The sequence below is a fragment of the Acomys minous genome (genome assembly GCF_964271855.1).
Source record: "Acomys minous genome assembly, chromosome: 8".
Lineage (NCBI taxonomy): Eukaryota > Metazoa > Chordata > Mammalia > Rodentia > Muridae > Acomys > Acomys minous.
In genome coordinates, this window is record NC_140489.1 from 35,431,714 (window position 1) to 35,445,928 (window position 14,215).

At 45.9% G+C, this 14,215-nt stretch overlaps 1 protein-coding gene across 6 annotated transcripts in view; it reads right to left on the reverse strand.

The window, feature by feature from the left end:
• PCNX1 (pecanex 1) overlaps positions 1-14,215 on the reverse strand; it is a 154,656-nt gene that overhangs the window by 5,392 nt on the left and 135,049 nt on the right. For 5 of the 6 annotated variants that reach the window (XM_084792042.1, XM_084792041.1, XM_084792040.1 and 2 more), the window contains 7 exons: positions 12,033-12,263; positions 9,937-10,037; positions 8,225-8,375; positions 5,347-5,577; positions 3,886-4,160; positions 2,475-2,683; positions 381-823 (listed from right to left, as the gene is read on the reverse strand). In XM_084792042.1, coding sequence (XP_084648168.1) covers positions 381-823; positions 2,475-2,683; positions 3,886-4,160; positions 5,347-5,577; positions 8,225-8,375; positions 9,937-10,037; positions 12,033-12,263 — 1,641 coding nt within the window. The remainder of the gene's footprint in view (positions 1-380; positions 824-2,474; positions 2,684-3,885; positions 4,161-5,346; positions 5,578-8,224; positions 8,376-9,936; positions 10,038-12,032; positions 12,264-14,215) is intronic. The other variant, XM_084792043.1, reaches the window with a different exon arrangement.

Here is a 14,215-nt window from a genome sequence, read left to right on the forward strand (position 1 = left end):
CAATTTATATTTTCCCTTCATGATGAAAAATTTAAGGCTAAACTCAATTTCTCTTGTATGACTGTTGGCATTTTAAACTCTCCACTGCTTACTGTGGAATTTAAGGAAAAAAAGACAAATCTGCACAGCCGCAATTCACTTCCTTTTGGACTACCTTCCTGCAGTGACTCGGCATCAGTGCTAAGTAGGGAACATGCGTCAATCACTGCCACAAAATATGGTGCTGTCAGTTTTTAAGTTGGCAGGAAAAAATTTTCCCCAACATCACAGCGTGCTCTAATCCCCCACATAAAAACATCAAGTTTTCACAGGGGTTCCCCACTCTACAGAGTAAGACATAAAAAGAAAGCCAAACAGCACAAATCTCTTGGCCTACTCACTTGGACTCTGTAGATGACCTCCCCTTTTCTGGCCTGTGAACCATTGGCAGGACTTAAGGTGTTGCCTGGCTGGGCCTCAGTGGCTCCGCTCTGACTGCCCTCTGCCCCAAGAAAGCCTACGAGGGTGTGATGCTTGCAGGCCGGGATGCTTTGGCTGGAGCTGCTGGAGGACGGCAGGCCGTGCTGCACACAGCCCATGCCGCCCTGGCTGGCGGCTTCCATCTGGTTCACCATGGAGATGCGGGACTGGATGGATGACGGCAAGTTTCGAAGTGATATCTGACTGGTAGAGGAGCGCCGACATGGCACAAAGCCCGTGGTGGACATCCGGAGGGACGAGTGCCGGCCACTGTAGCGGTAGGAAGACTGGCTGGCCACAGAGGCTCTCGCTGGGGACTGTCTAACCAGACCGGACTGCACTGAGTGGGCGCTGTGGCTAGTGCCTGGCAGGAAGCAATGACAGGCCCCATCAACAGCAGAGAAGCCACACCTGGCCTTTGGGCTATGCCTTCTTACACCATCTTCCTTACGCAAGCACTCCAAAAACTTACAGGACTTACCATTTACATCTCAAACCTTTAGGGTTACCAAAAAGAAATAAATATTGGACATCTATTTTCTTGTATGATTTCCATAAAACTGTACTTTTAAAGCTTCCTAAAACTTTTAAAAATTCAAATTCTAGAGTATAAGAAAAATAAACAATTTATTGCAAACATCTGGATTTAAGGTTAGAATAAATTCTAAATTTTTAAATGGAAATATTTCAGAAAAATAAGAATTAGAAAAATAAATGAGATATATTATCTTTGGAAATGAGAGGGTCAGAAATGTTTATTAAGAAATACTGCATGGGCTTAGAGAGAGGCTCAGCAGGTAAGAAAACTGGCTGCTCTTGCACAGACCTGGGTTCAATTCTGAGAGCCCCACATGATAGTTCACAACCATCACTAACTCCAGTTTTATCCAGGGGAGCAGGCACCATCTTCTGACCTCCACAGGCACTGCACACGCATGCTGTACAGACATACACGCAGGCAAACACTCACACACATAAAGTAAAAATAACGAAATCTTTCCAAAGAGAAACACTGCACGATCTGACACACATATGGAAGCTAAAGTCAACCTCAGGGGCCAAGAGTAGGAAGGCAGCTGCTGGTGTGGGATGGCAGGGAGGTGCAGCTGCTGGGGTGGGATGGCAAGGCAGGGGGTGCAGCTGCTGGGGCGGGATGGCAAGGCAGGGGGTGCAGCTGCTGGGGCGGGATGGCAAGGCAGGGAGGTGCAGCTGGACAGGTTCCACTGGACTGTGAGTCAGACTTCTGCAAGGGGGCAGCAGCAAGCTGGTGCAGGGAGTGATAAAATGTGTGCCCGAAAACTGTTGAGTAGATATAAAATATTCTTCACATGCATGCGTGTGCACACGCACATACACACAAAGAAAAAAGAAAGAAAGAAAGAAAGAGCCCAAGGAAATGGCTGTTAAGCAGCCTGATTTACTCTAGAGGAAGGCCTGAGTGCTGTGAACTCGGAGGAAGGCCTGACTGCCAAGACTGTCCACTTGAGAGGAACTATTGCAGGTTCTTGGTGATAGAGATAAAAAGACAAGGTTCATGCTAGTGAGTCCATTTTAAAGTATGTAGCCTAAGAAAGTAATAAGTGATTATTAAGATTTAATGGAAATAGTATTGTAATGTCAGAAGAAGCCAAGCTATTGCACTATAGGAGAAAAGTTAAATAAAATACAAGAATGAAATATTATTAGTTTTAAAACTACAATATATATTTGGGCTTTTGGAGATAGGGTCTATCTCTATAGCCCTGGCTGTCCTGGCACTCACTATGTAGATCAGGCTGGCTTCAAACTCAGAGATGCCTGCCTCTGTCTTCTGACTGCTGGGATTGAAGGCGTGCACCATAAACATGTGAGGTACAAGATTTACATGTATGTGTCAGTGACTGATATTTATAAACAATGGTATGAAGTGCTACTGGATGTTAAGAAAATAACCACACACACCCTTCCTTTATACATACACGCACTGGCTCCGTGGCTAATGGGCCTGCCTGACATAGAACTTTGTCTTCAGTTACCTAGTGTTGGAGGGTACGATGTGGTGGGTGGGTGGAGTCCAGAGCCTGTTGTTCCCTGTCCGGGGTTCCCCGTGCTTCCTTGGGGCACATTGCAGTGGGGATCACTGGCAGTGGCTGCATTGTTACCTGGACAGGAAGTCCCACCTCCAGTGTCAGAATCTTCAATATTGCCACCACTGTTACAGCCGGCTCCACAACCTTTCCTTAGCCTGGGGATGAATTGCAAAGTAGGAAGCATTAGGCCAGCACCATTCAAAGTCAATTCTCTCCTCTTCTGAGTCTTCAGTGCCTCGCAAAGCCATTATGGTATAACCCGTCATGAGGCAAGTCTGCTTCCCAAGGATGGCTGGAGAAGGCCAGCCCTGCCCTACTCACTGCCTCAGGTCCTGCACACATTGTCCATACAGCACTGGCAACTGTGCAGAACACAGCTGGACCATTAGGATCCCAGCTGGAATCAGGAATCTGTTGGGCTGGAAGGTGGTGGCACACACTTTTAATCACAGCACTCGGGAGAGGCAGGCATTTTGTTGAGTTTGAGGCCAGCCTGGTCTACAGAGTGAGTTCTAAGGCAGTTAGGGCCACACCGAAAAACTTTGTCTCAAAAAACTAAACATCAGTCAATCAATCAATTAATCAATGAATCAGAGAAACCTGATCTCAACAAACAAGCAAACAAACAAACGTCTCTCTTTATTATCTGAGACAGGCCCAGACCAGTCAAAAATTCAATTATGTATTCTTGAACTCTGAATAACTCTCCTGCATCTGTGCCCGAATGCTGGATTACATGTGCGAACAACCACACAGAACCTTAGCAACAGAATTCTTGCCAGTCTCTGTTGAGCAAAGGGAGACCCAGTCTGTCCCCACCACGCTGCACCTGCTGCCACAGACCCTTCCACTGCCATTCCAGTTCTGGTTTTTGCCCTGACTCGGCACAGTTACCTCAGTTTGGTGCTGAGGCCCTTGGTCACAGGCAAACCATAACCTGTTCTCTAGGCTACTTCTCCAGGAGGGAAGTCAATTTCTTCTAGCAGTGCAGGTAACAGGGTCTCTCGAAGTGTCCGTGAGCACTATTCTGGCTTACGTCTTTAAGTATGGGTTAGTCCTCAGAACATTTAGAGACACCATTAGGAGTCTCTGGCTCTAGCTCACATTCTTTTTTTTTCCCCCTACTTGTCGCCACAGGTCCGTCAGCCTCACCACTGTTAGCCATAGACAGGTGTTGGGTTTCTCTCAGTCTCTGAGGATGAGGAGCTGGTTTCTACCTCCTGATGTTCAGGTAGAGAACGTGTGCCCTGTGCCCTGGCATCGCCATCTTCTCCACCAGTGTCCCTAGTGAGCTGGCATACACTGCTGAGATACAGAGCCCAGGACACAATAACACTGAAAGACACAACCCCACTACCTGTGCCACGTAGAGACTACAAAGTTCCGGATATTTCCCAAGCTGATTGGTCCTCCAAGAATTTCTTTGAGCTGGTCATGGCTGTCAGAGTAGGACGTTGTCAGGGGTGACACGAAGATCGGGTAGCCAATAGGCTGGTCACAGGAGGAGTTGATCATGTTCCGCAGCGCCTGCTTTGCATTCTGGATGCTGCCTCTCTCTGGGTTCCGGTTCCGGAGAAACACAAGCTCCTGCTGCTGGCCTGCCCAGAGGCCTCGGACACACTCCTTATTCACCTGTGGGGTGCACAACCGGGTGACACACAGTGTGGTGGACCAACTGAAAAGCTGTGAATATAAGGTCACCTTTGAAAGGAGCTAAGCAGTGTCCCTTCGTGGATAGCAGCCTGCTAAGTAATAAGCACCTATGGTTTGCTTTTTCTTGCTCCGTCTTCTAAAAGTACTAAGTAAACTGCAGTCCCTTTCCTTTGTCAACCTAGTGGACTAGGTAACAGATAGTTCTGAAGAAATTACAAGCAATACATATTTCAACTGAGAGGACGTTTGGGATATTTTGGGGTTGATTAAATGACTAGATCAAGATAGGTGGCTGACAAGATGGCTCAGTGGTGAAAGTATTTACTGCTAAACCTGGAGATTTGAGTGTGATCCTTGGGACCCACCTGGCGTGGGGGAAGGAGAGAAGCAATCCTGAAAGTTGTTCTCTGACTTCCATATGAACACTGCACACCGTGTGTGCATACACAGTAAGTGTTTGAAGTAGAAGTCAATTGGGCTGGAGAGATGGCTCAGCAGTTAAGAGCACTGACTGCTCTTCCAGAGGTCCTGAGTTCAATTCCCAGCAACCTCGTAGTGGCTCGCAACTATCTATTATAATGGGATCTGGTGCCCTCTTCTGGCCTGAAGATGTACATGCAGGCAGAGCATTATATACACAATAATAAATAAGTCTTTAAAAAGTAGAAGTCAATCATTATAAACTTATAAACTCCTAACCCCTAGAATATTCACACTCACACACATGCACACATATATGAACAACACTCACACACTTACGGAACTGCACAATTGTGCAGAATGAGTGAAAGTGAGAGAATTTAAGGAACAAATCATTTACAGTTAGCTGAGTCACAGAGAAGCACACACTGACACTCTCTTTTAACTGAGGAGGGTACCTCATTAGCAACAGAGTGCTGGCTTCCACAGAAGGGATGCTGCTCAGATTTCATGTGTAATGCATAAAAGGTCACAAACACTGAAGTAAACAAACAAATGAAAGGCTTCACAGCATTTAAGAAAACCTCACAGGGCAGAGGGCACTACTGCTACGTAATTGGGTGTTCATAAGCCATGAATGCGCTGTCTGCTCAGCTTTAAATGTAACCAGTGCCAATCATACATCAGAGGCTGGGGGGAGAGGCCTAACCTCCACTTTCCTCAGTGAGGTGACCTGGAGACTCACTTTAATGACCCTGAAGCTCAGGTGGCGTCGGTTGAGCATAATGATCTTGTACTCATTGGTGCCGTCGTCCATGACATGCCGCAGAGCCAGTAAGGACGGAGAGTTGGCAAGGACTGCGCTCCGCCATGCAGGGTCACCCTCGTGGGCTATCACAAGGTTCTTCTCATGAGACACGATGGCTTCGTAGAGCACAGTGGGGTCGTCATACTCGTCCGGAGAAGTGAAATGATCCTAGATACGGAAATGCCAACTATGGGTTTGGTTTTGGAAAAAAGAAAAATAACTTGCAGGGTGATAAGCCAAAGTTCTTTGTTTGTTTTCAAGATAGGGTTTTCTCTGTGTAGCCAGGGCTGTCCTGGACTTGCTTTGTAGACCAGGCTGGCCTTGAACTTACCGCATCCGCCTGCCTCTGTCTCCTTGAGTGCTGGGATTAAAAGCATGTGCCACCATGCCTAGCAAGCTGTCTTGCCTCTTAACACTGCTTTTTTACTTCACTGTCACAAGTTAAGGAAGAACTTTACAAAAGGCCTCGATACTGTGTTCTTTATAACCCAAATACAGTTTTGACAAAGCACTGCGTCTGTAAAAGCTGCAGCACACCACTTATCCGTCCCCGCTCCTCTGGATGTGAGTGTACATGGCTCAGCCATCTGAGGCCCACTCAGAAGCGCCTCTTTGTCTCAGTAACCACTCGGCCGTATGATGAACACTTACCACCTACCGCCTGCAAGACTGAGGCAGGAAGCATGGGTGAAAGAAAGGGAATATGTACCCGTTTAAAACCTCCAAGTTAGCAGGGGATAGAAGACACACATCAAGGTAATCATCACTCAGATCTAAACGTCAGAGACAGCACGTCATTGAGGAAATGCGAGTGTCTCATTGGTTACTTTTGCAAGCAGCAAGAAGGTTGGCACAGGTCTACGTGCAGGTAAAGTGACTCATTACAGCTTGACCGCAGCAACTAGAGCCATGCACCACATGAGTGAGACGAGCACGGGGGAGCAGCCAGCCCCCAGGATGCAGCTGAGGTGGGACAGGCTCTATGGAAACAATGCTGTGATGTGAGTGATGGAGCCTGACAGTGTCCTCTGGTCCACCTGCACTCATCTGTTAAGGATGGTCAATGTCAACTCAACCTCACATTTATCTCGATGGGGGCATAAAACTGCTTCCCAGGGTCAAAGTTCACAAATGGTAATGCCAGGTCAACACAGCTTCCAACACAGGGATTTATCTCTTTTTTTCCAATGAAAATTTTATTAAATCTCAATTCTTTTTTCTAGTCATTTTATTTTTAATTATACATAACTGTATGTATGTATGTATGTATGTATGTATGTATGTATGTATGTACGTATGTACGTATGTGTATAGTATGTGCATGTAAGTGCAAGTGACTGTGGATGCCAGATTCCCTGGAGCTGGAGTTATGGACAGTCGTGAGCTGCCTGGAGTGGGTGTTAGGGAGTGACCTTGGGTCCTCTGTAAAGAGCGTGTGAATCCTTAACTGCAGAGCTATCTCTCTACCCCCATGGATTAATTTCTTATACAAGAACCCTGGACCCTGAGTGCTTCTCTAGAACCTGCTAGATAACTTCTGGACCCGACCTAACTGGACACTGTAACTGCTCCTCACCTTTCTGTGAAAGCCAGCATTACTGGACAACAGACACGCAGGTCCACTGCTGCCTTGGGGAGAGGTCTTTCAGCCATGTCTGCTATGACACTTAGTACGGTTATTCAGACTAGGAAGAAGTTCTGACAGTAGACACTCTTACTAGAACAGACACAAACTTACCAGGCACGCCAACTGCAGATTCTAATCTTGTTCAAATATTCAACTGTCTTAAACTACAGAAAATTTGAAGTTTTTATGTTGGGGTCTAGTGTATCTATAAGTCTGTAATTTTAGCTACTCAGGAAGACCAAACATTTAGGAACTGCCTGGCCTCCACTATTAGTTTAAACCCAGCCTGGGCAATTTAACAATACTTTCTATTTCTGTCTCTCTCAAAAAAGAGGGCCAAGGGCACAGCTTAGTGCAGAGCACTTGCCTGGAGTGAACAAGGCTCTAGCTTAGCCCCTTAATACAGTACCTGCCACCACAACTGACCTGGCCATTGCCTGTCTTTTAAATGTACTGAATTTCATCTCAACACTCCAAAGCTGGTCTCAACAAAGACAACTACACTTCCCCATGGTCTTCAGAACAGCAATCCATTTCTTAATAACTTGTCCTTTATTGGTAATGGTCCCAAAGAACAAGGGATTTCAGCTTTACTCTTGGGCCTAACCTCCCTTGAGAAGGGCTGCACTTTTTATTTGGGGCCAGCATTTCAGGTACATACAGCAGAGAGGCACAACAAGAGGACAAGTGCCAGGACATAATCCCACAGTATAGTCTTCTTTGGAAATACATTTTGGAGCCAAACTTTGACTGCAGTTTCCTAATGGACTATTGATCCCCGAGCCTGCCAGCTGCCTGCTAGGAAGAGGATGAGCAGAAGGCAGCAGCGCGCCTCCCTCTGAAGGGTCGCGCAGCACTTGCAGCTGTCAAGTGTTCACCATGGTAAGAGGCATAAACTATGACCACATCAAGTCAAGCAGGCATTTCAGGGGTAGAGACCTTTCTTTTCAGTTTGCTGTTGAAGTCTAGATCAGGAATATTAACATTATATGAATATTATAAGTCACTAAAGCTGTTACTATGAGATGCACAGGTTCAGGCTTCTGGGACTTAATGCCTCGCTAGAAGTCAGGTTTTTCCCTGGTTCAGATGAGAGCCTTTCCAAAGGTCCCCAAGATAGAATGGAAATCAAAAGACAAAGTATCAGCAAACCGGAAACGAACTAAACAAAGTCTCCTCATGTCTCACCTGATGGAGTTTGATGGACATGCGGATCCCAGGCACAACAACTTTTCTCAGCAGTTCCATGTCAGCAAAGATCCACTCGTCTCTGACTGAAGAAATCCGGAAGTCTCCTTTAAAGAGGGCGTGCAATCCATAGAGGAACGACTCCAGGTTACTGTAAGGTTGGAGACAAAGGGCACATTCTCTGACAAGGGCCTTCATGACACTGAATCTTATGTCTGCTCGGAATCAGCAACCTCTAGGGAATGGTTCTCAACCTGAGGGTGGGGGAGGGCACAATCCCACAGGGGTCACGTGTCAGCTGTCCTGTTACAGTTATGAAGTAGCGAGGTCACCACATGTGAGGACTACATTAAAGGACGGCAGCATGAGGAAGGTTGAGAACGCACGAGAGTGTTTTGAAAGTAGAATCCAGGAAGTGAAGTGTGAATTCCTAAGTGAGCCTCCGGGACGGGCTTTGTTTGACTAGGAGCCTTGTTTATGATCCATGGTACGAGCTCATAAAGACAGACAGCAGGCTGAGAACCTACAGCCAAGGAAATTAGGGATTGTCTAATGTGAAATATGGAATCACAAGAAATTTAAAATAGGAATTAGGCCAGGCGTGGTGGCGCACACCTTTAATCCCAGCACTCGGGAGGCAGAGGCAGGTGGATCACTGTGAGTTCGAGGCCAGCCTGGTCTACAAAGAGCCCAGGACAGCCAAGGCTACACAGAGAGACCCTGTCTCGAAAAACCAAAAATAAATAAATAAATAAAAAAATAAAAAATAAATTGGAATTATTTATTTCAAATACACACTGTATTACAAATGTAAATGATCTAGACAAAGATTATGAAGAAGTATAGAAAAATAAGCCAGGCCCAGGTGTGGTGGCACATGCCTTTAGTCCCAGCACTCGGGAGGCAGAGGCAGGTGGATCTCTGTGAGTTTGAAGTTAGCCTGTTCTACAAAGCTGAGTCCAGGACAGCCAGGACTAACAGAGAAACTGTCTCGAAATCTTGAACAAACAAACAAACAAACAACCTCCAAAAAACAAAAAGAAAGAAAGAGAAAATAAGCCAAGGAAATTTGTAGAGGCTAAACAAGCAAATCTTTCAGAGTAATTGTGAAACAGTGCAAAATGAATGTTTAAAAACAAACAAGAAGTATTACAGTTGTACAGTTCCCAATCTGGCCTCGGCTTGCTCGGATTAAATTTTGTTATGTATTTTGTAAGGCATAGATTCTATATTGTAATGTCCTATGCAAATGAAAAAAATTAATGAAATTGTAAATTTTATTGTTTTAACATGTATGCATGTTTAGTGACATTTACATTTTGAAATAAAATTTATGATTCATTATTTAAAAACAAAACAAAACAGAAACAAAAAGCAAACAAGCAAGCAAGCAAACAAACAAAAACCAAAACCCAGTCAACTAACCAAACAAAACACATGAAGTTTAGGCCACAGAGAGTGTCTCAAGCTCATTTTTTCTTCTTTTTTTAACTTAAAAAATTGTTTCCTCTTATTGTATGAGCACGTGTGGCTATGCACTGCTTGCATGCCTGTGCTCACAGAGCGCATCAGATCCCCTGGAACTGGAGTTGTAGATGCTTGTGAGCCACCACGTGACTGCTGAGCAGTCAGTACTCTTAACCACTGAGCCATCTCTCCAGAGCCATGGCCCTGCCCCAAATACTTTCTTGAAAACAGAGATACTTCTTTACCTGGACATATGGTGGGAGGCCGTTCCCAAAGCTCTCCGTCCCAGAACACAGAGTCCGTAACAAAGAGTCACCAGGGAGGAGTCTTTATCCACATCTAGAGGCTTTAAAAATAAAGAACATATCAGAAGCTATGTAAGCATTTAACAAGCCAGAACACATCCAATCTGTATGTCAGAGACAATCAGAGAATGAAGAGGTTTTCTATCCATCCATCCATCATCCAACGTAACACTGCCTTGGAGGGACTCTGGAGATGATGTGAGGCAGTGGCCAAGCACACTGGTGAGTGCCCCTGAGCTTAGAATGGGCTGTCATCACAGTTAGAGGGCTTTCTTAGGAAAAGGTCCTTCTGGGAAAGGGATTATGGGAGTTTGCTCTTAAGGAATGGGTTGATTCCGATTTGATTATAGAAAAACTGTAGTAGAAGGGAAAGTATATGACTGGAAAAATACCACTAATAACTTTATTCTAAACTGCGATGGGTAGAATATACCCCAGGGCTTGGTGGGTGATGTCTGAAGGGACTGGGGACACCCAGACTGGACGTGGGCCTCAAAACATATTTATTTTATGTGTATGAGCATTTTACCTGCACATATGTATGTGTACCACATGCACGTCTAAGGAGGTCAGAAGAGGGTGTCGAGCTAGAGCTACAGATGGTTGTGAGCCACCACGTGTGTGCTAGGAAGCAAACCCAGGTCCTCTGTAAGAACAGCAAGCGTGTTTAACTGCTGAGCCATCTCCCCAGCCTCCAAGGGGAACCTATTGCATATATAATGTATGGGCTGCAGGAGACCTTCCCCAAGCTACGTCCAGCCTTCCAGGAACCTCTGAGAGAAGAGCACTTCTCAGTGAGAAGATAGTGTACTTCAACACGCGCTAAGCCCGGAGAAGGGACACTGAACAGTCTACATGCCTCAAGTAACCCAAATCTGAGACATTATGCAAAGCCCTTGATTATACTTCACACATGGGAAACAAAACCACCGCCTGCCTGTTACACACTTGGAGGGAAAGGTCACTTTGAGGCCGTCATTCTCAAACGTTGTCTCTGATACAGCCCACCTGAGGAGGGCATTTTATACGACCTGTTAGTTCTTCTTTAAAGCAGGCGGTTCTGGTCAGCATAGGCTGCACATCTGGTGTAAAGTTCAAGGCTACCACTAAGAGAGAAGCACGAAGGCAGCCCATTCCTAAAGATGCTACGGTGTCAGGCGGCCTGGAAGGAGCTGGGGAGCGAGAGCTAATGGGTGGGTGACCCTGCAGGTCCTGGCTGCCCATGCGGCTTACTAACTCCAGGGTACCAAGTAATTAGGTGCTGGGTACTCAGCCCCAGTCTCCCTGAGAGGCCACAGCGGTGATGGCAGTGAGCCCTGGCCACAGTGCTTGGGACATGCAGTTTTGCTAGTCTGACTTGGGGCGTGACAGTGCTGTAAGCCGAGAACAAACAGCAGTGGCAAAGTCTGCGACTCATCTGACCAAAGGACAAGTTGTCCTAATGTGCACAAGGGTAAACACCTGAATTAAAGTGCCGGAGAGACTCCTATTCTATGTTTGTGGTCTAGATTTATTGAATCTGAATTTCTTTGGAAGGACCTAAAAATCTTTACTTCCAAAGTGCACAGTTAATTTTTATCTAAATTCACATTGAAAGTCCTAGATGTGCCCTGTCCACCAGGAGTCACAGCTGCACAGGCTACTTAAGATGATCACAGCTAAGCAAAACGTAGATGGACGCTTTTCAGGAGTTCAAGACAGCACCACACTGGACTCAGAGGACACATCCATCATGGTTGCAAGTTCTCACAGACAGCACTGGTCTAGACCCGCACTTGGGACAAACCTAGGTAAGTCTGGTGGGCGGTGCCTACAGACTACATTTTGGAGAGCACTGTATGGAACCACAGCTTGTGTAGCCCGGCAGTCAGGAAGCTGCACAGCGAAGGAGGACCACTCTCCTTTAGCTGCGTGCCCAAACATTATGATGTGGACACGCTCTGTAACCCAGAGGATCTGAGACCAAGCGCAGGAGCTCTCAGGACACCCCTACCCCCTTTCCTCAGAGAATTGCAAAGGGTGTGAACTAGCTCTACCTTTGCTCTCCGGGAAGAGCAGTACTCTATCCAGTTGAGGTAAATCACGCAGAAACTCTCCCGAGAGATGCCGGCCAGCCGATGGTCATAGTCTTCGTCGATGTTTGGGTTAAAAGTTGGGTCTACATCAACATAATTTCGGTCCGCACACAGACGCAGTCCTTCCTGCATCGTCTCGTTAGCAAGCCACTCCTCTAGCTTAGAGGAGGTTGTGACGTAGTAAATGATGCCCTAGTTCAGAGAACACAGGGACACACGTCAGATCACAATGTAAATTTATCCCAATTTCTCAGCAAGATGACCAACTGCTCCTACAGATAACATAGTTCAGAATACTTTAGCTCAGTGTCCTATACACTTACTTTCAGAAAGCTAGTTGACATGGATACCATCCAGTGTGTGAAATCACAACTGTGAAGTGATCAAGGCAACCTGTAGCCTATTAATTTCAGTGCTTTTGATTCAGACTATTTCCTTCCATCCATCCATTTATCAGTTTTTTAAGACAGGGTTTCTCTGTGTCACCCTGTTTGTCTTAGAACCCACTACGTAAAACTCACAGAGATCTGCCTGCCTCTGCCTCCTGGGTGCTAGGATTAAAGGCATAGGCCACCACCACTTGTCCCAGGCTACTTTTAAAGAGGTGAAAAATTACTATACTGCATTTATTTTGAAAAAAATCTCTTAGAAAGTTATTAAAACTTTTGGTGTGCATAGGTCAAGGGATAGAAATAAAAAACACAAACATAAGGCCAGGCATGGTGGCACACGCCTGTAATCCCAGTACTCAGGAGGCACAAGCAGGCTGATCTCTGTGAGTTCAAGGCTAGCTTGGTCTACAAAATGAGTCTAGGACAGCCAAGGCTACACAGAGAAACCCTGCCTCAAAAAACCAAAAATCCCCGCTCCCCAAAGACACATAGGCATATACACATGTACACACACATACATAGACACACAGACAGACAGATGCACACAGAAGTTAAGAAAATGTAAATTGGCCTGGAGAGATGGCTCAGAGGTTAAGAGCACTGTCTGTTCTTCCAAAAGTCCTGAGTTCAATTCCCAGCAACCACATGGTGGCTCACAACCATCTATAATGAGAGCTGGTGCCCTTTTTTGGTGGGCAGACACACATACAGGCAGAATAGTGTATAAACAATTAATAAATCTTAAAAAAAAAAGAAAGAAAGAAAGAAAAAAAAGCAAAGTGTTTTAGCTTCCTGGGTGTAACCAAGTGAAAGGCTCAAGGTTTATCAAAATCAACACAAATAATTAGTGTTAACAATGCAAAATAGAAAAAATTCAGATGTATGAATTATGGCTGACCATGCACTCTTCTCTTAAAAATACTGACATTGCTGGGCCTGGTGAAATGGCTTTAATCCCAACACGGAGGCAGAGGCAGATGGGTCTCTGTGAATTCCAGGATAGCCTGTCTACATAACAAATTCCTGGGCAGCTAGGGCTCTACAGTAATACTGGTAGTGGGAGTTTTAGTGTCTTTAAAAACACAGTTATGTATATAAACATGTTTTTGCTTTAATCCCAGGTGTGGGATATGGGGCTGCTTCAGATTGTCCACAGCAGCAGACTATTTGCCCTGTGTGGGCTCGGAGAGGGGCATGATCTTTGCCAGCTGCAGACAGTTTAAATCTGAGGACTCTCGATACAATGCCGGAGCAGAGGTGTGTGTGTGTGGAGGGGAGAAACATTCCCTGCAGAAGAGGCTGCTGCTCCCCAGTGCTGCTCCTGGTTGTTGTTTCAGTTTGATGAGAGGTTAGCTATATCCTGAAATGAAGGCTGACCTTGCCCCGAGGTCCCTGACCCTGACCAGCAGGAAGCAGCTAAAGAGACCTACGCCCCCTCTTCCCATTAATCTTCTTTCTGTCCTACCTAGTGTTGGGGTGTTGGAAGGGATTGGGGTGGAGAAGGGAGGTAGAGGTATAAGAACCCCAATAAAACAGGTAAAAATATATGCCAACAAATACTCAGTCTCCAGGAAACAAAACAGTAACTATGAAGGACTAATTTTGGCAGTGAGGGGCCTGGCTTTGCCCCCAGGCCTGGTCAGTCAGTGTCACAGTCTCAATGTGACCTGCACGAGTCCTGGGACCCTGTCAACTCTACTTGACTGCAGACTTCAGTGTCTAAGAGCCAAGCAAATGTGTGCATGCGCCTGA